This window comes from Cydia pomonella, chromosome 9, assembly GCF_033807575.1.
Source record: "Cydia pomonella isolate Wapato2018A chromosome 9, ilCydPomo1, whole genome shotgun sequence".
NCBI lineage: Eukaryota > Metazoa > Arthropoda > Insecta > Lepidoptera > Tortricidae > Cydia > Cydia pomonella.
Genome location: NC_084711.1, coordinates 3,812,556 through 3,837,283, shown reverse-complemented (window position 1 = coordinate 3,837,283; position 24,728 = coordinate 3,812,556). Strand labels below are relative to the sequence as shown.

Genomic DNA, 24,728 nt, shown 5'->3' with positions numbered 1-24,728 from the left:
GACGGAGCAATTAATTTAAAAGGTTCTGCATTGGATTTTTATATATTTTTGCAACAATCAAGAACTTAAGAATAAATTTGTCATAAGCTTATAGTAAGTACGCAAGGTAAACTTGCACATATTTTTTAATTAAAATACATACTGCAATTTGTAATTTTAGGACTCTGTAAAATAATCATGAAAAACCTATTTAACGTTGATTAACAAAGAAATTGCGTAATAAAACGTGGTTTACCAGCAGAAATATAACTGCAGCGGTCTTTAAATTCTACACCTGCTGGCAGTAATAACTGGCTTATTAAATCCGGAACGAGTAATGTACATGACCATTCCGAATAAATGCATTACCTGTCATTAGTTTCACGCCAGCAACGGCCTAATGCCGCAGTTAATAAACAAACTGACCGTTTTTTAACTTAGTGACAGATACAATAGAGTTAGACCAAGATAAGTCTGTAATGATTTTGATAGCACACGCAGTGCAAGTGTTATTTATACGTCATAATTTCATATACGTTTGACGTTTAACATAACACTTGCACTGCGTGTTCTATTAAAATCGTTGCAGTCTTGTCTTGGTCTGATTCTACTAATATTACAGTAGTTAGTTCATTGTTAACAAACAGTTTCACAATCGACAGGGAATTAAGAAACAATACTAGTAGAATTTTGGGTGGATGTATTGGCAAACAACTTTTTGTTTACGTGTTAACAACAGTTAAGTGTAGGGTCAAGGAGGGAATAAGTTGTAAGTATATGAAATATCTAAGTATTTACAAAAAAAATGGTTTATAATTAAAAAAATGTTTGTCTCATCTAGTATTACAATAACTTGTATTTAATTTTATTTTGTTATATTGTGAATTATTTGTAATTTTGCAGGTTCATTGAAGAAACATGAAAAAGGGGTGAAAATCAGGTTGAACAGTTTTTAATGACTTCTATACGGAAGAAGTCTGAAGATAATTCGGCTACCTAAATTAAACTATGAAATAACTTTAAGACAGTAATTGTACTGGTATATTCGTTATTCGTGGTTAGACATTGCTCGACCCCTAGTGACCGTGTCGATTTATCAAATGTTATTCTTTTGTCATTACCGGGCACGGCATCAGAGTTTGCATTTTTATGCTCGCTATAAATAAATGGGAATAGGAAATGAAATGACATTGAGTAAAAAGTTCTCAGGGACGTTTGTTAAGTTCAATATGCCTATATATATTTTTTACACGCTAACTTGAGATCCATTAGTAAGAAGCACTTTGTCATTTTTCACATGTAGTAGAAAAATCAGAGACAATGTACCTACGATTTCAAGGTAACATGGTCATTTATAAATAATATAATTACTATTAAAAACACACAATACGCAATTATAACTTGCTTTTGGACTACCTGTCAGATCGGTAGTGAATGCCTACCCTGCCTATGAAGCCAATGGTCTAGGGTTCTAATCCTGTTAAGGGCATCTATTTGTGTAATGTCAACGGATATTTATACCTGAGTATTTTCTATGTATTTAAGTATTTATAAATCGTTGTGTAAGCACTCACAACTCCAGCTTTATTTTTTAAGCTGTGGGCCTTAGTCAATTTGTGTACTTAATAATGTCCTATTATATTAATTCTTCTATTATTTACATTGTTATAGCAATTAGGTTATCTTTAACTTGAAGCCTATTAGAACTTTAAAAATCCAATGGATCTGTTATTCACGTAATACGTACATGACATCGTAGTGCACTGTATTCGAAAATTGACTTTCGATACACGTATCTACTATAACCATTTATCCTCGCACACATAATTGAATCACTGACGCAATTAACTATTACGACATGACGTTGCAGAATCCCATCGAATCAACACAAATGGCGTAAGTCAAGATTAATCCGAAAATAGTTTACAAAAGCCCTTTCAGCGCGGGTGGCGCCGCTGCGGCAATAACTGGAATTAAACGCGTATCATTAATCATGGCCTGGAGTATAGGGACCTGGACTTATTTGTCACATATCGAAAACTTTATTACATTATGTTAAAGACTATTTTTGTTTGATTGATGGCTTGGATAAGTTGGTGGGCGTAGACATCATTAGCTTTGTTTGTAGCGACGTGTAGAGTAGATGCTTTGATGAAAGCATTTGGTTCATTGGATTGACTGTTTGCGAATAGGTAGTTCGGTTGCTAATTAATTCGTAGTCATTATTTTGGCTTTTAAACACAGCCAAGGCGGGCTTAGGTGGACGAAGATTGGAATCAGAGTTGCTTCAATCATTAATAACTTTTTCGGTTTGGTTACAAATAAAGACTATTCTGTTGTTTATTGACGTACGTCAGTCTGTCAAGTAGGTATCCGTCATTGTGTATCTATGTAAAGATTTTTACATTGAATTTTTAATAATAATAAGTAATACATTTTCGTATTATGTTGTGTGTTCGATTTTGGTGAGTGATTGTGTAAAATACAAGTACCTATCAGTTACTCTGCGTAAGTCTTAATTCCTTAAATGTCTATTTTGGTAAAGCCTGACCAGTAATATATGATCACGCGCCATATTGCGGAACTGCCACTCTATACATGAGAATAACAGCGCCCTCTTGACAATGATCATATATTTCTGGTCGGGCTTTATACTTCGGGCACTGGGGAATTTCGTAAGCGGGGTAATTTTGAAAATGCTTACTATCTTTATACTTTGGCAACACACGCTACTGCAACGCACGTACGAACCGCATCTTGCTTATAGCTCCTCTATACGATGGGCCATCAACATCATAGTGGCCCACTAATATGGGCCAGCGTGTAGAGTTTCGGATGGCTTGTGGCGCAGCGGGAAGGCGATGGGATGGCCACGGTGTCGGTTTTTCGTCCGCATATCAAAGGTAGTGGGTCAGCGATGGTGCGTACGCATCTACACGTGGCCCATTCCGTGGTGTGTGCTTCCAAACATCGCATTGCCATCTCGCTCGTCCAGCGCTGGGCCAGCGTGTAGAGGAGCCATTACTGGTGCTACAGTAGAAAGTGCTTCTAGTTACCAAAACAGAATAGAATATGGCGGACACATTTATCCATCAATTGGTATTTAGTGCCAGTTCATAGATTTGCTACTACACGCAATGTAACAATAGTATGGACACTTAACACTAAAGATTAGACAATCCGGCCCTAAGATATTTGAAATCTTTATTATTATCCTGCATTCGAAGATACCGCAATATACCTTATGTAATCCAATATGAGTATGTAGATATCCACGCGCATTAATAGTTGAAGAGGATGCGGTATTACCTTCCAATTACATCAAATTATCTTATCGGATTCCGATCCAAGAGGTTTCAAAGTTGAAATGAAGGCAACAAGGCATAATCCGTAGCGGGTTATACACGACTATTGTGTAGGTGTTCTTGTGGTTTAGGGAAATGAGTAGGTTCATTGACATTGTATTTGTAGGTTCAATCAGATCTTTGTGAAAAATCGTATGAATTTGATAGGAATATCGAAGAATCTTTACAATGCCGAGATTAATACTAAAAAGCCGAATTTAAAGTAAGCGTTCATTTGTCAAATATATCACCTACTTTATTCAGTTTCTAAGAGCCCAATTCAAATGATGCTTATAAGATGTCACAGCGATACCCATCCCGTGACATTTTGTTCTAATTGGGCCGTACGTTTCCAATACTATTGCACAATATAGGTTCTAGAAACTTATGAAATGGTGGTGAGGTGACGCTAAAACTCCTTCAGACCCGGTTATTTTCATATTAATAATTTAATGTAGGTTTCCCAATTGTCTGGAAACGCTTACGAATATATCACTAGAAAATTATAATTATAAATCTATCGCTGATTCTTATGATTTAAAACCCAGCAACCGCACTGGCAATATTAGCCGAATAACCGAACTAAAGTTTCAGGGTAGATCATAAAGGGCTACCCCTCAACGGTAGGCTATTAGTAAATATGAAACTTTATAACACGGATTATATGTTTGGTTTGAAAATGCAAATAACCGACGGACCGACTGTATAGGACGAAATTATAAGTGTTCCGTTTTTCTTTCTGCGGCTACAGAATCCTAAAAATGTTTTTTTAGAGAAGTTTTAGCTAGAGGTTATAGATACCAGTAACGGCACCCTTCAGTTTTCTTGCTAGTGAATAAAATAAAAGTTTATTACAACTGGTATTTCTTACAAATGCTAAAAATGAACAACAAGGGGTACCTTCAAATCTTTTGATCTAAGTTGTATTTTTAAAGTTTCTAGACGCATCCAGAGTAGGTTATATTATAAGGGCTGCACCCCACAATGGTTAGACTATTAGAGAAGTTTATTATAACTCGCATTTCGGTTAGAAATGTTGAAAGAGAAAAACAAGGGGCGCTTCCAATTATTTTGAACTTTAAGTTTTGAACAAAGCAAGTTCAGAAAAAAATTTTGGTTTTAGCATTCCATGGAAAATAGAATAGATAAAAATTATAAATATTAGGGGACAATCTTACAAACTAAGCAAAGTATGTACTATGGGTACTAGGCGCCGATATATACATAAATAGATAAATACATACTTATATACATAGAAAACACCCACTCAGGAACAAATATTCGCTGTGCTCTGATGCTCATCACACCAATAAATACCGTTACCGTTCGAGAACATTATGTATAGAACGACATATTTAAAAGCACCTACACGTAGTAAACCTTTTAAAACGTGAAACCCCCAAAACAAGAAACATGTATGCATAGATATCATAATAGAATTATCACCCAAACAATCTTACTCGAAAATACCATCGCGCTTTACGCGGCTAGTTAATTGGTTTCATTAGGGAACTATGCGGCCGATTCCTGCCGCTTGCGTCCCGCTTCCGTCCCGCTCTCGTCCCGCAGCCGCATCAGGGTTGCCATTTTTAGGGTCCCGTAGTCAACTAGGAACCCTTATAGTTTCGCCATGTCCGTCTGTCTGTCTGTCCGAGGCTTTGCTCTGTGGTCGTTAGTGCTAGAAAGCTGAAATTTGGCATGGATATATAAATCAATAAAGCCGACAAGGTCGTAGAATAAAACAAAATTTTTTTAGGGTACCTCCCCTACACGTAAAGTGGGGGTGAATTTTTTTTTTGCTTCAACCCTAAAGTGTGGGATATCGTTTGAAAGGTCTTTCAAAACTAATAGGGGTATTCAACAAACATACTCTGAGCATGGCCCGATATGCTCTTGGCCGATTTTTTCTAGTATGTTTAGGAGTAATGTTTCTTTTGAAAGGTGTACGATAATCTTTTCAGAGGATAATTTTAAACATAAATTACGTTAATTAATTTGCAATATTTTAATTGGAGCTTTAACGCATTCAATGCCAGCGACGGGTTTTCTGTTCGTAGGCCATTGTCGCTACAAACGGGAAAACCGTGTTATCGGTCACGTTCGTAGCGCGTAGCTCGAGCTGGCAGTGAATGTATAAACAGTTTTTCTAAAAACAATGAAACCCTGAAAATTGGGATTTCACTACACCTTATAAAACAAAGTCCCCCACCGCTTCTGTCTGTCTGTATGTTCGTCTATAACAAACTATAGTCTATGACTCAAAAACTACTGAACGGATTTTTATGCGGTTTTCACCTATCAATAAAGTCATTCTTGAGGAAGGTGTAGGTGTATAATTTGTTAATGTTTTGAGTAAACCGTGCGAAGCCAGGACGGATCGCTAGTAAAAGTTAAAAGTAGGGTACTTTTGAAATTAGTTAGGTAAATGATCTGGGAGCCTAGCTAAGATGGGCAAGATTAAATTGAAATAGGTAGTGTATGAATAGTCAGATGACCTTTCGTAAGATATTATACCGATACCGACATTTTTACAAGCTTTTATTTAACTTGCAATGTAGGTATGTATGTAAATTGTAACTATGTTTTTACGGGTCAAATCTTGAAAGTAATGTTTGACCCACTTCCCGGTTTCCTATGAAGCTTAAAATGTGCATACATATGTAAGTCGGGTGACAATGCAATATTATGGTACCATCAAGTTGATCTGATGATGGAGACAGGAGGTGGCCATAAGAACTCTGTGATAAAACAACGCAACCTAAATGTGTTTGGGGTTTTTAGATTTGTCTCGATGAGTATTAGTTGCCTGTGGAAAGAAAAGTACAGTCAACGATAAAAGCTAGTACTAAAAATTATTTTTTTGCCAAAAACTTATTTCTATTCGTTTGCCGTTTGTCTATTCATCAGGGGACCCTGCATAGCCGTCCCACAGCCGTCCCGCCGCCGTCCCGCAGGACGCTAGTAATGGAATTACGTACTACCCGTAGATCGCGTAATGGATAACTTGCCTTGTTCGCAGTTTAAAATGCGAATCCGTTGTTTTGAGCGGTTAGTTCATGTTTTTTTCATATTTTGTGCTGCTCATATTATGAGCTTTGTGTAACATTATTATCTATTCTTTGCGAGTTTTCCGTATCACTTTATTCGACTAATATTACTACTAACTCTGTGAGCTGTAGACCTCGCATATAGATATATTATGTTTGAAAAAGCATGATTATGTATATAAGTAGGATACTTTTTTACCTAAATTCAAATGAAAATTTTAAGAGATCCTAAGAAGTGCAATTTAGTACGAGAGTTATACGCGAATGAAGTCGGGTGTCCTCTACACTAGTTTGTAGGTAATATTTTTCAACTTAGAATCAAAAATTATAGTATGTAAGTGCTAAAAGTAGTCAATTACAAAAACATATCCCTGCGACATATGTAAATTGGCATAAAATTATATCAAAATGCAATCCCATTTCAATACATATGTCTAGTGTAACGATATATGTAATACTTGTAAACGTAGCCATTCCACAAAAGCACTCGACGCCCCCGGACTAGGTACTCACGTATTTAACAGAACCTTTGTAGTTCTTATACCGCCGCAATACGGTTTATATTCGGTTAATTTATTTCAATGGTAGTCGGTTAGGGAAAAATACTCGGAACTGTAATAAACGCACACACGCAACGTACAAATGACAATACAGACAAATTTTCAGTGTGGTGTGAGTCATGAAATAATTTCGTGATTTTTTTTTGTGGGAGTGCATTTTACTAGGCAATATTTTAAAAATAGCCATTCATAAAGGAGGAGGTCATGGACACAAACTAAATCTGTAGTTGGTTTCGTTATTAAACATTTTTCTTATTTATGTACCTATGTTTCCAAATTGTCTAAAACGGCTGGATTGAAAAGCAATTTTTAAGGTCTGCTTCGAGAATGGAAAACGTGTGACCTGTTTTAATATATTTAATTCCATATCTAAATCAAATATATTAAACACCTGCTTACAAGGGAAAGGAAAAGTGGAAAATATGGAAAGCTCTTAACAGAATTAGGATAGGAGTTGATCGGTTGGAAGACTAACCTATTGAGATGGGGAATTGGGCGACAAGGTTATACATTCTGCTAATGTGGAGTCTCCCAAACAACAATACACATGAAACAGCGTTGCTTGTGTTCAACTATGTGCACTGAGGAAGATGTCCTGAGGGCTACACCCCGAGGGTTAGTAGTGGCAAAGCATTGATAACGGAAAAAATAGTTTTAACAAGTTTGATACACAAAGAAGATTATCTAAATTATTTTAAACAGAATCGCTGTTTCTCAGTCCTCAAACCACACCATCCACACTCGGACATTAAAATGGCGGAAGGGAAATCGGCAATGCACAATGCCGGGGTTTCCCGGTTTAAAAGGTCCCCCGCTAAACAATAATTCAGCTTCACCCTTCCGAAGTGCAAGGGCGCAGTTACGAGGGCTGTAGGGATGTGTAACTAATTCTAGGTTTAAATACTTTAAATAGTGGAATTTATATATTTTACTATTCATAGCCGCCAAAGTTAGGGACCTAATTTATAGATAGATGGCGTTTTTATTGACGAATTTTGACAACACTCGCGGTTCAGTGCTTCTACTTTTGACACTGACACATCCAATCCATGTCGTATCTTTAGGACATTTTTGACGTATCGTATAGTTAGAATCAGGCCGTTTGCATTAATGCACTGTTAGTGTTACGTTCGTATCATAACAATAACACAGCAGATTTTTTACTTTGAATAGGCCACGTGAGTAATTTAAAACATTAACAAGTGTTGAAAATACGTCGTATCGTAAATATACATATATGCATGTAATCATTCCATTGATAAGCCACCTTATCATATCTCACCGCGAGCCGTTAATATTAGTCTAATTTAAACAATTTTGATTACAAAAACAACACCAATTGGAATACTTTAAACCTGGAACCGTAGTATAGAAATATCAGTGGAATATCAGTAGAGTATATTTTTACTAGCTCCAAAATATATAAGTACAATCGTTGATACCTAGGTTTGTCTCTGCCCATCCCTAGGGAGGGTGCACCCCTCACGCATCTACACCCGCGCACTAATTGTGTTGCCAGCTACTCGGTTATGGTGTGTGCAAACGAATATTTAAGGTGCTATTCAAATTTGCTAATATGCTAATGTGTCAAACCCAGATTGCGCCGTGACCATGGCGATGTTTAATTAATTTATTTGGGACCGATTTATTTAGCGAAATTTTGTAATTCTTTTGTGTTGCCATTGTACTCAAAATATATTAATTAATATTCCAGTTGTAATATGGGCAAATTTTCCACGATTCGTAAATTTCTTAACTTCCTATAATTTAACCTTACCAAGCTCTGCTTGACTTGAAAAAACCGTGATCCTCTCCTAAACAACTGCTAGTATTTAATCTCTAATAATGGGAGATATAGCGGCCATTTTCTTGAATTTAGCTTAATATTTTCGATCATTTATCAGGAAATAACACTGTCCAATGTGTTTTATTTCAAAACAATCAAAAATTGGCAACTCAGACTTCGCCCAAAATTCACAAAAGTATACGTAACAATAAAAATACAATTGTTACGCATACTACTTCGCCCAACTTTGAAATTACTAATAAATTTCCGCACAAATATATTACACTAATATATTTTTAAGTGAGACGTTACTTGACTGACGCACTTTTGAGGTTTTTTTTCATATGTGGAAAAATAAACTGAATAAAATTATTGGAACACAGTTGGGTGGATTTACCTGTGGTAGCTTATACTGTAGCCCTTCATTATCATAACTTAAGGGCTTTGCTATTGTTGGTGGAGAAATCCTTTCCAATCCTTTCTTTTCTGGACCAGTCTTTTGATTTCCTCATACGACGCGTTATTTTTCACTTCACTGAGATATGTAATTCTAGGCTCTCCTCTGCTTCTAGTTTTTTCACATTGTTCCAGAAAGCCAGAGCACTGAAAGCTAAAAGTACAGTGTTCAGATATTTGAGAGCACCTTGGCTGCTCCGATATATCTGATGGCGACTGTACAACACAAATCTATAAAAGCTACGATTTTTATTTTTAAATACAATTTTTGTTTCAAAATCAATACTGATTTTATTTTAACTGATATATTGATAAGCCACGAAAACTACACTAGTACGTAAAATAGTAAGGTACAAAACTACTAAAATATAAAATTCACAAATCTTTACACTAAAATCTTTGGTACTTAATTATAGCATAAAATACGTAAAATTGTACTAAAAGGTACGTTCTGGCAACAGTGCCGGTGTTCCCAGTCCTGCAGCCGGGTAAAAACAAATAAACATTAACCGTCACAGCCATTTGACAGCCAGCTCACGACACCGTATCAAACTATCCACAGCCGTCCATTATGACCGCCATCTTAGTCTTAAGTATTTCTAATGTGCCATCTCAGGTTATTTGTCGGGCCCCTTGATATTATAAATGTTGGTTTATCTGACCGGGGTAGATGGGATTTGGGAAGACAACAATGTCTAACTATAAATAGTGTTAACTATAAATAGTAATTTGACCGGAGGGAATTATTAGACGGCCAACGAACGACGAGTACGAGTATGTAAGATAAATCATGAAGAACGTTTATTATATTTATATAGTTATATTTTTATATTATACCAACCTATAAAATTTAATATGAATAAGAGTAAGAAACTTAGCTTGATAAATCATTGATGTCTACCGCTTGGATTGGCTTAGAAGACAACTTTGCCACCAACGTCACTTTCTGACGGAACATTTGCAATACATGGACTCACAGGTGTCACATTTTACTTCTAAGCGGCAGACTAATGACCCGATTTGAACTTTAATACACGTCAAAAATTTGCTTGGAATCGGAATATGTCAGTGTCCAAAGTGATGTTTTTGTTTGATGAAATGTCACTTTTGACCGGATCGGACCGAGAGGCAAGTTTTATTTTGATTGATTGTCAGTTTTAGGTTTCTTGTTTTGTTTCAGTTTCAGTTTGATTCAGCGAATTTAATCTTTAGGATGTGCCTAAGTCATACAGAAATTTAGATTTGCATTATGACATATCCTAAGTGAAGGCTTACGTTGTTGTTGTGTTATTTTTTCACGCGTCTAAAAAAGTAAACGAAATAAACATCATGACATAAGTGCAAACTAAGGGGTAGCCCGATGCATCATCGCATGAGTCACTGCAACAACGGGCCACGTGTCCGCCCCTTCATGTCTGACAATACGTCGTGTATTTCGTTTACAAGTCATATTTATCAGCTCTATTGAAAACTTAACCGTGTTACAGTAAAGGCAAGATAAACTGAGCCCACGTACGCAACATATGCAATGCGTTATGTTAATCTGAACTCTGAAATTCGTATGCTTGGAAACATACATGTCATACGCAACGCAACGCATGAATAGAAAATTTCCAAGTATACAAATTTCATTGTTCAGAACCCCTATTGTAAATTTCATTCGACAGTGTGACGAGCTTTCACGTTTGCGATATCTCTGTTTTTGTATGGGATTTTGAACAGCGCGCCAAGCGGGACGTTTTGGAAACTCAAAAATCTCATACAAAATGATACTTAACGCAAACGCCGTACATCACGTCACGATATCGAATTAAGTTTACACTAGGTGTACAGATTATCATAACGCATTGCATACGTTGCGTGCGTAGGCTTTTTTTATGATACTTTTATGATGATTAGAAATCAAATTAAACAATTTAATCTAAGTCTAAGTTAGTGCAAAAACTTCTCGGTCCGGTCTGTTCTTAATTTGGCGCCGGTCGTTTAGCGACATTAAACCCCATTTATCGAGGAGGGGGACAGGCGATCATTTTCGGATTACTGCCCCTACAGATGCGAATTAATTCTCGAAAATACTCACCAACTTGCCCTGACCCCTCACACTTTTAGAACTATATCGAGTTTGGTCTAAGTTCTGAAAGAGGGGTAGACCAAGTTACGTTGGTTGGTCATAACTGGACGTTCTTTGAAGGATTATGAGTGTGTATGAAGGGACGTTTTTGCGTAATTAGTCGTCTTTCTTCCGATAAGTGCTTGGATGCAGGACGTCATAAATTAATTTAATAACTGCTTATAAAAAGCGAGTTAAAAAAAGTTTGGCGCTGACATTTTCTCCCATTCCCAGCAAATAACGACGAGCAAAATAAGTTGTATTTGCAATAAACACCAGGAAAAAAGTCAGCAAAAATATAAAAAGCACGAAAAATCGACGAGACACCTACGCTGACAACGCAAAAAGTTAAGGGCCGATATTAAAAATAGGGGTTCCTTTACAATGGGCACAGGTAGGTAAGTAGGCATTATATTTAAAAGCTCAAGCGAGCACTAAGCTTATAACCATTTTAAATTGAGCCCCAAATATAAATAGTTGTTACAGTTCTCGAGTTCGCAATGACACTGGTTGGTTTGAGTCAAGTTTTGTAAGTGATGAAAATACTGGCAGGTATTGAAAAGTACGGGAAATGGAAAAATCAAAATTCGCGTCCGCCATTCAAATGCGTAGATAACGGTGACGTTGATGGGGGAGCAACAATGACCAGGAGCGAAACGGGAACATACCGATTTGTCCAAATCGTAGCTTGTATCCTTTGCTTTCGGAAAACTGAACCTGCTCCGTTTTAATAAGGTTCTAATTTTAAGTAGTTGTGATTATGTGATAGGAGGTTGAGAAAGTAAGATAGATTATTTTCTATTGTCATTTTGGAAGCTTTGATGTGTCAGATTGTATTGTATCGTACGTAGTGATAGGGAGTGAATATATTAAAATGGACAAAAGGCACCTATAACAAAATGTATATCATAACTGCGGAATGTTAATTTAATAGTTAATGTTAAACGGGGTCCTAATAATAATCACGAAGGCTAACTGGAATAACAAGTGTATTCAAATATTATAGGATATGACGTTAGTGGTTGAAGAAATGTCACTTTTGGCACTGACAGATTTGATCTATCTATTTTGTTAAATATCAAAAAGTGGCGCCATCTTCAAAGGCCGAAGGTATGGCGGCATCGTTTCGAGCGATGGCGCCACAATCTTTATGTTATGCCCGGTAAGATGGCGCCACTTTTTGATATTTAACAAATTTAACATATATCAGTGAAATAATAAGGATCAATGTCAAATAGCGTTCTAAAAGTTTAAATCATGTGTCTATAAATGGCAGTAAATTTACCGTGGCTACAAAATTCTCTTTGTCTATATTTAATGTGAAATGCAAAGCCATTTAATAAAAATGCAATATCCTTTACAATGCAGAATCAGTATAAAATACCAATAGAATTCCATGCTGTAATAAAAAAATAGAAATCGGCTATCATACTACGTACGTCCAGAAAACATTTTGCATATTTTCTATTACTATTACACTGAAAAGCGCCATCACCCGCCAACTTGGACTTTTTCCTGTTATCCCAATTGCTTACATAGCGCAGGAGAAGCAAATGTTAAGATGAACCATTATAAGTGCACTTTAAGCTTACCTATAGTTGTTAGAGAACGGTAGGTCACGTTATACTAGTTAGGGCTAGAGTTCAAAATGCCCTAGCACGTTCAATTTTCCATTACAATAACATGTAACTATAGCAAGCACGTAATGAAACCCGTTTAGCTATTGCAATTGTGACCTTAATGTAAAGAGATACAGTTCAATTTAGTGTAACTTAAATGGCAAGATAAGAGACGAGTGATGTTATTAGTGAATAAAATGAAGGGTTTTTTTAAACTGGTGTTTCATGCAAGCATTCTTACTGAATTTTTAATATGACAAGTTGAGGAATTCGGGCAATTTACGATCAAAAGGGATCGATGCGATATATTTTTATAAATATCGGGGACGTTGTTAGTCATATAATAAATATTTTTTGAAAACGCATTGTGTGTCGAATGGTCGATATCATAATTTCGTTTGGTGGGATATTTTGCTACTATTGACCAGCTTTAAATAAGTATATATATACTTATGTATTTTATTTTTTAGTAATATAATGACAAAAACTGCCTGCTAGATCTAGATTTGCTCATATAACTTAGATGTTTGTTGTATAAAGACTTACCCCCTTATTCATAAAACGTTACGGGCCTGATTTAGTTATGTTTTATCCCTTTCTGACAAATACGGAAGTCAAAATGACAGATAAAGACAAACGACGCGACGCGTTTATGAATAACGCCATTATAATTTATCTTTAAAGAAAAAATAAATAAAATAAAAATACAGTTACTGCAAACCACAGCTTCTTAACTATACTTTTATGTAAAAAAATGTAATTCACCCACGTATAATCAAAAATTTTCACTTTTACAATTGAGTTTGCTATTCCTTTAGCAAACTCGTAACTTGATCCGCCTAGTCATAGCAATTACGACCGTATTCTAAATAGTTAAAGTACAATTTTGAATGTTGCTTACCTCCAGGGCGGAAGATAGCGAAGCTTTCTCTTGCTTCAGAGTTTCCACGCGGCCCTTGTATTGCAGCAGCGATCGCACTGTCTCCTCCATCCTGCAACAAGCAAGCCTAACCTTAATACAAGGAACACAGAGCTCATATTACTAGTGTCTAATGTGTATTAGCGTGTCATGCACGGATTTTGTGGTCACATATAACCTCCTAAGTCCCGATGTCCTTTTAAAAGGACAAATTCAAACCCAACTTGTAATGGAATAAAAGGAGTTATACATTCAAAACTGCAAAAATGACTGTATCTCAAGGACGATAAAATATTTATTATTATATTTTTTTCTTTACATTCAAGAATTTAAAGAAATAACTCATAACTTATATTTACTACTACTGTAGGTACTACAATACTACCCAAAATGCTGTCCGTCTAATAATTTCCTCTGGCCACTATTTATAATTACAAATTTTCAGCTGCCGCCAGTACCACAATGTTCTACTGATAAATAAGTATACTTTGTAATAGGGAGGAAGCAATGCCAACATCACTAACAAAATTTCCGTACACGGTTCGAGCCATCAGTTCCATGTCTGCCAACTTAAACACGTGCCGCGCATAGACAATAGAGGAATATTCACTTAGTTCGTAATTTAGTGCTTCCACACGTAACTAGAAAACTTGCCACTTTGAGCACTGTTTCAAGATTTTCTTTGAGGACTTTGTTGGTTAAGATTGGATTATTTTGAAATGGTGATAAATAATCGTATTCGCAATACTTAGTTAAAAAATATTTTTATAACGGGATTCAAACTGTAATAGATCGCCAGAAACAAATTTTTGTTTTTAACAGCTGTTGGGCGCCAAAGCTTGCGGTTCACGTAGACATAATCAAATGTATCCCTAGCTACGAAATACAAAAAAGGATTCTTTCAAAGGTATTTGAGAGAGTAATGCGAAATAGGATTGTAGAGTGTATAGAGAAACATAATATATTAGCTGAGGAACAAAACGGATTCGTAAAGGGAAAATCGACAACACATGCTGCTTATTCTTTAGTTAGTAACGTTACGCGCAATATTGACAGGAAAAAGTCTGTGGTGGCTGTATTTTTTGATATGTCTAAGGCATTCGACCTTGTTGACCATTGCCTTTTATTAAAAAAATGCGAACATTATGGAATTCGTGGAAATGCTTCCAACTGGATCCAATCATATTTAACCAATCGTAGCCAATGTGTTGAAATTAGCAGACTTAATAGTAACAATGAATTGACCCAGTATAGATCGTCATTTCAAACTACTTTGAGAGGAGTACCCCAAGGTAGCGTTCTAGGACCGCTACTATTTATACTTTATGTCAATGATATCCCTCACGCAACAAGACATCAAATAATTATGTACGCTGATGACATATCGATTATTATACCTCATGATGATACGACGATGACATTTGAATCCTTAATAAATAATGCTGTTAATGATATTGATAATTGGTTAATTAATAATAAACTAATGATGAATGTAAATAAGACTACTTGGGTACAGTTTTCTAATTATAAAACGCCACGAGCCTCTTTAACCATTGATTGTAAAGGACAAACCATAAATGATTGTGACCAGGTGAATTTTCTGGGCATTACAATCGATAGATTTTTTAATTGGAAACAGCACGTAACAAATATTTGTAGCAAGCTAAGTAGATTTGTCTTTGCCTTAAGAAGACTGAGAAGGGTAGCAGATGAATCAACTGCTCTGACAGCTTACCACGGTTACGTCACATCTGTTCTTCGTTATGGAATCATTATTTGGGGAAACTCTACAGCTGTTAATCAGATATTTTTGACGCAAAAAAGTTGTATACGTGCTGTGGGTGGAGTAGGGTCATTAGATTCGTGCAGACCTCTTTTTACAAAATTCAAAGCCTTGACCTTGGCTAGCATTTATATATATGAACAAGCTAAATTTGTGCGGAACAACCCTGAGCTTTTTTTTAAAACCAACTCAAAACCCAAGGTTAAGGAATAGAGATATTAATAGGATAAATCAGCCACTATTTAATTCAGCCCAGTATAATAACAACTGCTACATGATGTCAGGAAAAGTTTATAATAATATTCCTCTAGATTTAAGACTGCTACCAGATAATTTATTTCAACGGAAACTCCGACATTGGCTCATTGATAAATGTTTTTATAAATTGAATGATTTTTTAAATAATTGTTATACCTAGGTTAGAAGTCGACATTGTAAATTTGTATATTCTTTATGACTGTGATTTTATTTTATTTTAGTTGTAATGATATTAATTTTATTTTAATTCAATTAATTCATTTATTTCAAATTGTATATTTTAATTTGCATGCCACTAAAAATGGTGAATTGTGCTGATCCATATTATTTTAAGTCCATCACATTGTACCTGACCATGATTCTAGCAAATAAAAACTTTGAACTTTGAACTTTGAACTTTGATATTGGTAAAAGTACAGATATTTCTTTTCTACAACTCTTCCATATAGAGACCGGCATCTTATTACGGGAAGATCTCTCAATAAAGCTGCTATTCTTCACCACACTTTTCATTTACCATAAGAACGGAGCACTGTGTCATTTCACAGAGAGCCTCGAAAAAAGGCAACAAAAGCCGGAACGATCTTCCTCAACGTACTTCATTACGTAGATGGATCAAACTCGCCAACTGAGCATAATCTCTAGACGCGAGGATTTGCATATTCTACGACGAAAAGAGAAGGCAGGCTATTGAACATGCGTGCGAAAGAGAGACAGAGAGGAAGTGCACTTGACGTCGTCGCCACTTCATTAGCGGGTGGCTTCCGTTCGCGACGCTGTCAAATGACGCGTTCGAAATTTGAATTGTTTTCGTTTGTTTATGATTTTAGATTTGGAACCAATGAGCATTTTAAAAATAAAAGTCGATTTGTGATGCCTTTGCTTGTTGTTTTCAACTTTTTGCTTTTGAAAAGTTTTAGACTTTCCGGCCTTGTGACATGTCAAATGGGTGGTCCTTTGGTAAATTGAGAACAGTGTTTGACAAAAGTTACATAGGAACGGTTACATGTCGTGATAAATTTTGTACCAAAAAATAATAACAATTGAACTCCATAAATGAGTTTTTTTAATTTAAAAGCAATTGACCAGGATATTAATTGAAGCCGAAATCCGACCTGTAATTTTAATCCTTAATTCTCGAAAGCCGAACCAAACAGGGGGTCCCCCAAATCGGCTTACATTCTTTAAAACAAAACCCCCGGCCGGGAATAATCATTCTGCCCTCTTTTAATTATTAATACACCGCTGAGAGCAGATTACAGTATTAAGAAAAACCTAATGGAGTTATTTGAGTAGGTTTATCTTGGATCTGTGAGTGAAGAAAGCTTTGTGAGCGTAAGATTAGTATTTTCATAAATTACGGGAAAACATACCTACATATACTCTGGTATTAGCCAGCTTTGTCTTGAAGGAAAGCTTAATTTGTATTTTAAAGTTTTTACTATACTTAATCAACTTAATGCAAACCACTAATTTAAACGTACTGACGAAAATATTGCGGAAAGAAAATTTTAATAAAGTTATTTCCTGGGTTTTTATTTTTACTGATAGAATTTCAAACTTTGGAATAACAAAAGTAGGTAGGTATTACTATAGTTTTCTGCTGGTCTTTTTTCTGTATTTGAAAATAACACTCAACGTAATTTGAATCGGAATTTGGGTTCTTTGATAAAATGAGTATTTTTTTTAAAGTCAGGGGTGAATGAACTAACATCTGACGAGATTTAAAAAATATGGACGAGAAAAATAAGAACCTTTTAAAAAGATAGGTTGAATGACCTCTCAATAAAACGCAGAAAACTGCTTGGCAACTTGGCACACAGTGCTCGCTCTTTTTCATTCCACCCAGCCAGATTTTTGATTACAATAGAACGCAACCATTTCCAATATTCTAAATTCAAATCCGAAGTATTTGAAATTCGAAATGGCTAGGACTGCGGAGCTATGAAGAGAATTTAATAGGCGGTTTTATTGATATTCCGTATAATATCTTCAATTTAGTTCATACACTGGTAATAATATTGTTGCATACTATTATTATAAATAAAGTTCCGTTTAGCCACTAGTTCGATCGTAACACTGATAAGAACGTTTGGAATTTCGAAAATATGCTGTTATTATAAACGAGATTGCATTGCATCAACACATGTTGGCATACCATAAACAAGAGCTGCGGCCAAATCCATTCTTGCCATCCCTTTACCGTAATTAAAAAAGCGACCATAAACAATTTACTTTTTCGCAAATTTCCCATGTGGAAAATCTAGGAGCGCGCGGTCGATCACCCTGGCTGTTTGGGCTTCGGGCCTTCGGCTTATTACAGTATAATTTAATGTTTTGTTTTTTTCCTACGTTGTTTTTTACTGCGGCCAGTCACGACAATATCGACCAGCTGGTAGGGCGGTTTTTCTATTTCTAGAGCGTGTAGTTTGGCTATTTTTAGTTTTCTAATGGAATGTGAGCTTGACTTTCCATGATTAAATCGAAAAAGGTGCTGGATACAATTGTAGTTTGCGAGATGTAAAAAAATTTAATTACGATACATTTTGGGATATTTCTCAAATATAATAAATAGGAACGATAGGCATGTTATTTTAGTAAGCAGTATCGTTACTCGTATTTTTTGCCTATAAATAAGAGTTATCGCTGTGCCCCAATACGAGGGTTAATTCTAGTAGAAATCATAGAGATTAAATGTAAAATAGGCAGGTTTTTTTATGCTGACCTAGCATACTCGTAATAAAACCTTTCGTGCAACCTAGCCTAACTGAATTGGTCGTTACGTTATTGAATTCATGCCCTGTCAAGCTATGCAAAGAAAGGATGTTTGATAAGAGTTTGCATATTTTTCTGGGCTTTCATTTTTATTTATTTAAGTAACTAACGAATTGCTTAAAATTAATTAAATGATTTTAATCGTTCAAAACTATACAAAAAAAAAACAATGGGTTGCACTCCGGGAGTGCCGGCAGAGGTGAAAATTTGAATATGAACGTAGTGCATTTTTGATATTTTGGAATGGTTTTCCCCATCACAAAAAGTGCACAGCGCCGCTAAAGAAGTTTTCACTTCAAAAATCTGTACATATTCGTGGACAAAACTAGTTTTTTCACCCAACTGCAAGAAGATAGACGGAAAGTACGTAATTTACTTCAGTTATGGACGTATGTTTGTGACGTGTCTTCGACTTTTTCTTGATAGTCTGTGGTCAAAAGTACTGAGTCGATTATGACAAATGTAATAGCAATCGATTCGTCTTTGTTTCCATTTTCACAGACTTTCAAACTAGAGGACGGACTACAAAAAATCGGGTAATAGTTTTCAAAACGTTTAGTTTTATAAACTATAAAACCTTTAAAAAAAGCGATTTTGCGTATGTGGCAGTGTGGCTATACACAGAAATCGCCCCTCGCGACAAATGACCGCGTCCAACCCTTGACCAGATGAGTGCTGTCGTAAATCTTATCTATTAAACCCGCCCGAGCGTTAGCGTGGTCCAAGTTATTAATACAAGCGTGTTGAAAGGCGATATTTTCCCGCTTTTATTGCATAGGCGCGATTTTTGCGAGAGATACCCTGGCAGCCCTCTTATTTAATCATCAATATCTCCCATATAGTCATCTTTCTAGCGTTTAGTCCCGGCTTTTTTCCAAGGCTCATGAGAACCTGGAATTCACTTGGGTACCATCGTTTTAAGCGATTTCCATTTGACCTTCCAACACAGAGGAAACATTATTGGAATTAGTCCGGTTTCTTTAGGATATTTAAGTTCACCGTAAAGCGACTGGTAAATATAAAATACATACATAAGTTTGATACAGGGATTGAACCCGCGAATACCGGATTGAAAGTGGCATGCTCTTACCTACCTAGGCTACGCTAGGCTAATCATCTTAATTCATATAATAAATAAAAATATAAACTTCTTTAATGTCTTGTTATATCTATTAGATACACAGTGTATTGTTCGGTTTCAAGCTGGGAACCGTACAAAATCTGGCAGTACCATTAAAAAAAAATAGAACACAATTTTCCATCCGTATTAAGACGTATACGTAGACGTGTAGCACGTGATCGCCAATATAAAAAAAAAAAAACATTTTTCCACTTCTAAATATGTTCCATTCTCCATAATTTTTAGTATGTTATTGACACAACGAAAAACTAGGTTTATAGGTTTTCCTTTTCTTAAAAATTTGCAAAACAAAAAAAAAATTAAGCGAAACCTATAAACCTAGAATACGTTAAGCTGAAGCTATCGACATCAAAACCAATGTGATATACAAGATTTAGTTAGTGGAAAACGTTTTCTCCCGAAATGGAATTTCATAGAAAAAGTATTGTTATTTCGTTAAATTCACAAAGCTATTCTTCCCTCTTAAACTCGCTACCCGCTATCTATTACACCAAACCCACCCGGCCTGTATCAATGTCCCCTAATTGTATATCCAGGGATTGTATCCGCACCTGAACGGCCGCTGGCCGACGCACCGAGCCAGACGGCCAGCAAAAAGAATTTGATTTTCCGTACAAATCGTTCGTCAAACTTTTTTAGACCCTTTTATTTATTTTTCACGTGTCTCATTTGCTTGTGTGAGAAGTGCGTGCTGGGGAACTAAAAACGAAAGCGGTGATGTGTCAAAAATCCCAAAATTTAATATTGACATCTGTGAACTGTCAAAAAACTATCTCTAATCCCGCCAGGCGGGAGCCACTGTCAAGTTACTCAAACAGGTTATTTTTTTTGTGTGATACACAAAAAATGTATTTTTTTGACAAGTTTAAAAAAAGGTATGAAATATAGAAATAGAAATATATTTATTTGCGTGAAATGTGGTACAACAAATTAGATGGTAACATTTTGTATACGTTCAGCACATCTCGCCGACAACATGGGCATGCAAAATATTTACTTAAATCTAAATATTATTTACATAATATTTAGATGAGATGTGATAAGTGCTAGGTGTAACCAAAATGTATTCTCTAGCTACATAATAATGATCACTAATGATGATATTCAGAACGCATCTTATTGGCGTCACCGAGGACGGCCGATGACCTCCGAAATTTGAAGATTCGGCAGCGATCATCCCCGTATATAACATCCGCCGACAGCAGCCAACGGAAAATCCAGTCAGCCTCTAAAAGACACCAGAGCGACATGTTGTACTGTAATTTCATCCTTATTTATAAAAATAAATCCATGTACAAAAGTTTTACTAAAAAATATTCATTGAAGCTTCGCTTAGGCATCCCTGCTCTACCTAAACAGGAGCCTAGATCTCAACATTTAATCCTTCGAACCGGATCACGCTTCGGAACGGAACACATCATAAGATGCGTTCTGAACAATAGTGATAATAAATAGCTTAACCAATACACTTAACAATCTAATGATTTTGTTTGCTTTATAAGGCCCATACTGTATACTGTAATATATAGTACCCACATCACATATAGGTGAATAGCTTCCCATCACACGCCTACACATACACTTGACGAAAATTCTCGTCAAAATGACAAATGACACCGCCACACATGATCAACATTCTGAAAACAAACTGCGGATAAAGGATAAGGGCGCGCGCACAACGACTCCCAAACGGCAGGTGTGCACCTGACCCACTTCGCTAATATATTAAAAATGTACACGTTCGTGTGTAGATTACCTCCCGCTAGGTAGGTTATGAAGCACCTAATTCTTTCTTCTCGCCTTTTCCTGCGATACGGGGTCAGCTTTTTTTAATCAGATTCCCCACGCAGTTATTTTCTGAGCGTCTTCTTTACGTAAACTTAGGCTTTCAATATCCTTCTCGATACTTCTCATCCATACGGTAATCCTATTCTTTACAACGTCTCGAGTAGTTACATTGCCTTGTAGCCCAAAAGTCGAAGCTATCAGACTTAAAAGAACAGATGGCGCAAGCTGCATCATTGGATACGTTTATGTTCATGACATGGAGGCTTAATAGGACTTTACTGAATAATTTTATTCTGATATCACTTTTACACCTTACTCGTGCATACTCGTATTGGTCTAAGCAAGATGCGCTGCAAGTGAAGCCAAAACAAGGCTAATATAAAATCAAGTTTGTATGTAAGTTTGAATAAACCTCTTAGGCACACGATATAAAGTTTTGTAAAAACTGAGCACAGAAATAAACATGGGCATTGGACAATAAATAATTAATATACCTAAGGCCATAACGGAGTTGGCAACTGCCAAACTTTTTTATAGATAGCGCCAGCATAAGTTTAACCTGAGATTGGGTTTGAGCATCCAGGCGATAAAAATCCAAAAAAGAAAAATTATACTCTATTTGTAGGATTGACAGTTAAAACCTTATGCTGGTGCCATCTGTAAAAGACTTCGATCGGTCAACCCCATTTTTATATATTATGAATTTATGGTGACCGGCAGTCGTCTCGTATACACCATCTAGTGGTAAACAGTGACCTGGCGTTCGTGTAACTAGGCCGTATCTGTGAACGCGCCTAAATTACGACGCCGTTCTAAATTTGAAATTTTGACGTCCACCGACGGTTTATGGAGCATGCTGTTTACCCGCATAGATTATGTTTTGTTTACTATCGTTAGTTACTCAACACGTTCCGTGTTACGCTAGGTGATAATAATTTTTAAAGTTATGTACTTATCTAGGCGGCTTTGCAATTTCAAATTTAAATCGCTAATGGCAAGTGGCTATGTTGGCAATGTCACTTGATAGTCAAGTCTACAAATCGATGGTTGTTGTGTTGCTATATTGCTTAACACGGGTTCATTAGTAGGCAGTGATATCAGATCATAGTGGCTGCCGCTTTGAGCCTTTCTACCTATGTGTTTGTCCCTATAGAATAATTATAGGGTGAGTAAGGTTGCCAGAGCTCAACTAGGGGGGGAGGGCAGGTTTTGGGTCAGCAACGCGCATGTAACTCCTCCTGAGTTGCAGGCGTACATAGGCTACGGAGACTGCTTACCATCAGACGGGCCGTATGCTTGTTTGCCACCGACGTAGTATAAAAAATTAACTTTTAAATTCAAGAAAGTGTGTCAGCGGGTTCGTGACCAAGAGCGATATCAAAACATCAATTAATATACTCAAAATATCAAATGAAGTTGAAACTTAAAGTTAAAATTCCCTACCGAGTCATGGAGTTCGGCCTCGCCTCACTCCTGCATGGGAAGCAATCGTATTAACACATGAGGTCGTCAGGGCCTATTTGCGACCTCTCGTTATCGACAGGTGCCAACTCTGCCTTAATTGGGTTGGTAGCTGAACTTAGGGCTTCTTGCTAGTTCTGATACAATGTTCTGAGAATCAACACATGCTCAGTTGTGTTAGTAAATAATATACCTATGCTATATAGATAACATAAAGAAGCATAATGATAATAATTCAATAATTATTTATCTTACTATAAAACCATTAACCATAGTACAGTACGTTTACGTCCCACATTGCATTAGCGTCTCCCAATAGTCGCCCGCCCATTGGACCCGGGTACGTCCTTAAACTACGTCCACAAGAGAGGTATGGGCATTGTGAATGTCATCTCGCTTTGTGTGGTAGGGCACAGCATAGCGGATGTCATTCCAGATCTAGAGCAGAGCCCAACTGGAGAAGTACCTCCACCTTACAGAAAATCGCAGCCAAATAACACTAGACCCTACTCATAGTGTTGTGTTCCTGCCGGTGAGTAAGGTTGCCAGAGCTCAACAAGGGGTGGGAGGGGGTTAGGGTCGGCAACGCGCATGTAACTCCTCTGGAATTGCAGGCGTACATAGGCTACGGATACTGCTTACCATCAGGCGGGCCGTATGCTTGTTTGCCACCGACGTAGTATAAAAAAAGAAAAAAAAGTCGCCGTCTAACCAACTCTATGGCTGCTCGACGCAACGTTGGCGCAACTGCGCAACGTTGGCGCAACGTTGGCGCAACGCCATTTTCCATAGCGCTGACTAGACGCCGACGCTCAAAAGACGCTAGTGTAGTACCGAGTTCCCGCATTCCCTAAAACTCTATACTACTCGCACTATACTAAAAAGTTATCTTCTTAATATATTCAAGCCAGAAACGAGGTTTAGTTAGGTAGCTAGTTAGGATATAAATCCTAGAGCGTAACAAATTGATCTGGAAGACAGCCAGGAAAACTTTTTCCCGCAATTGCCGGTAATTAACCAGTTTGAAAGGATCTTGGCGTCGAATCTTATAAATGTTCTAGAAGAAAGTATTGATAGATGCATTATAGCATGTAATAAAAACTAAACTTAGACCAAAGACCGCCAAGTTCAGTACCTCATACATGTAGCTTTACTGCAGTGAAAGGGTCTAGCAAGCTAAGCTAAGAAGATTGGCCCCCGCAAGGGATTTGGTTGTAATTTGAGGTGCAGTAGTGGCAGGTCCTAAGAACACTGTATGCGTAATATCAGCCTTCGATCTTCTTTTGTTTCAGACTTATCCACGAAAATGTCAAAAAATCAAGGTAATTTTTAAACTGTTATTGCAGCTAAACCAAGCAAGCGAGAGCAACCAAATAAATTCAGAATTAAGGAGCATAAAATGGGGTTCATAATGCATATTTTTACAGACATTCATTTCCTTGAACTTGGTGAAAAAAATAATGTTATTTTTTTCTGCTCCATTTTTTTGCCACTTCTCGCGGAGACACAACTATCAAAAAAAATTACTTGATAAGCCACAATTGTTAACTACGTGTCCATTTAAAAACATTTTGAAAAATCATGGTGCGTCATGTCAAAAAAAAAAACAATTACGAAGATATGTTTACTATATCATATTATATCAATAGAGTAGTACCAACTACCTAGTGGCAAATGTGTCTGTGGTATAACTTCCTCTTTC

General features: G+C 36.5%; 1 protein-coding gene across 7 annotated transcripts in view; it reads right to left on the bottom strand.

Moving 5' to 3' along the window:
- The window catches only part of LOC133521123 (uncharacterized), a 614,754-nt gene that overhangs the window by 26,292 nt on the left and 563,734 nt on the right, over positions 1-24,728 (bottom strand). For all 7 annotated transcript variants that reach the window (XM_061855897.1, XM_061855895.1, XM_061855898.1 and 4 more), the window contains one exon: positions 13,803-13,893. In XM_061855897.1, coding sequence (XP_061711881.1) covers positions 13,803-13,893 — 91 coding nt within the window. The remainder of the gene's footprint in view (positions 1-13,802; positions 13,894-24,728) is intronic.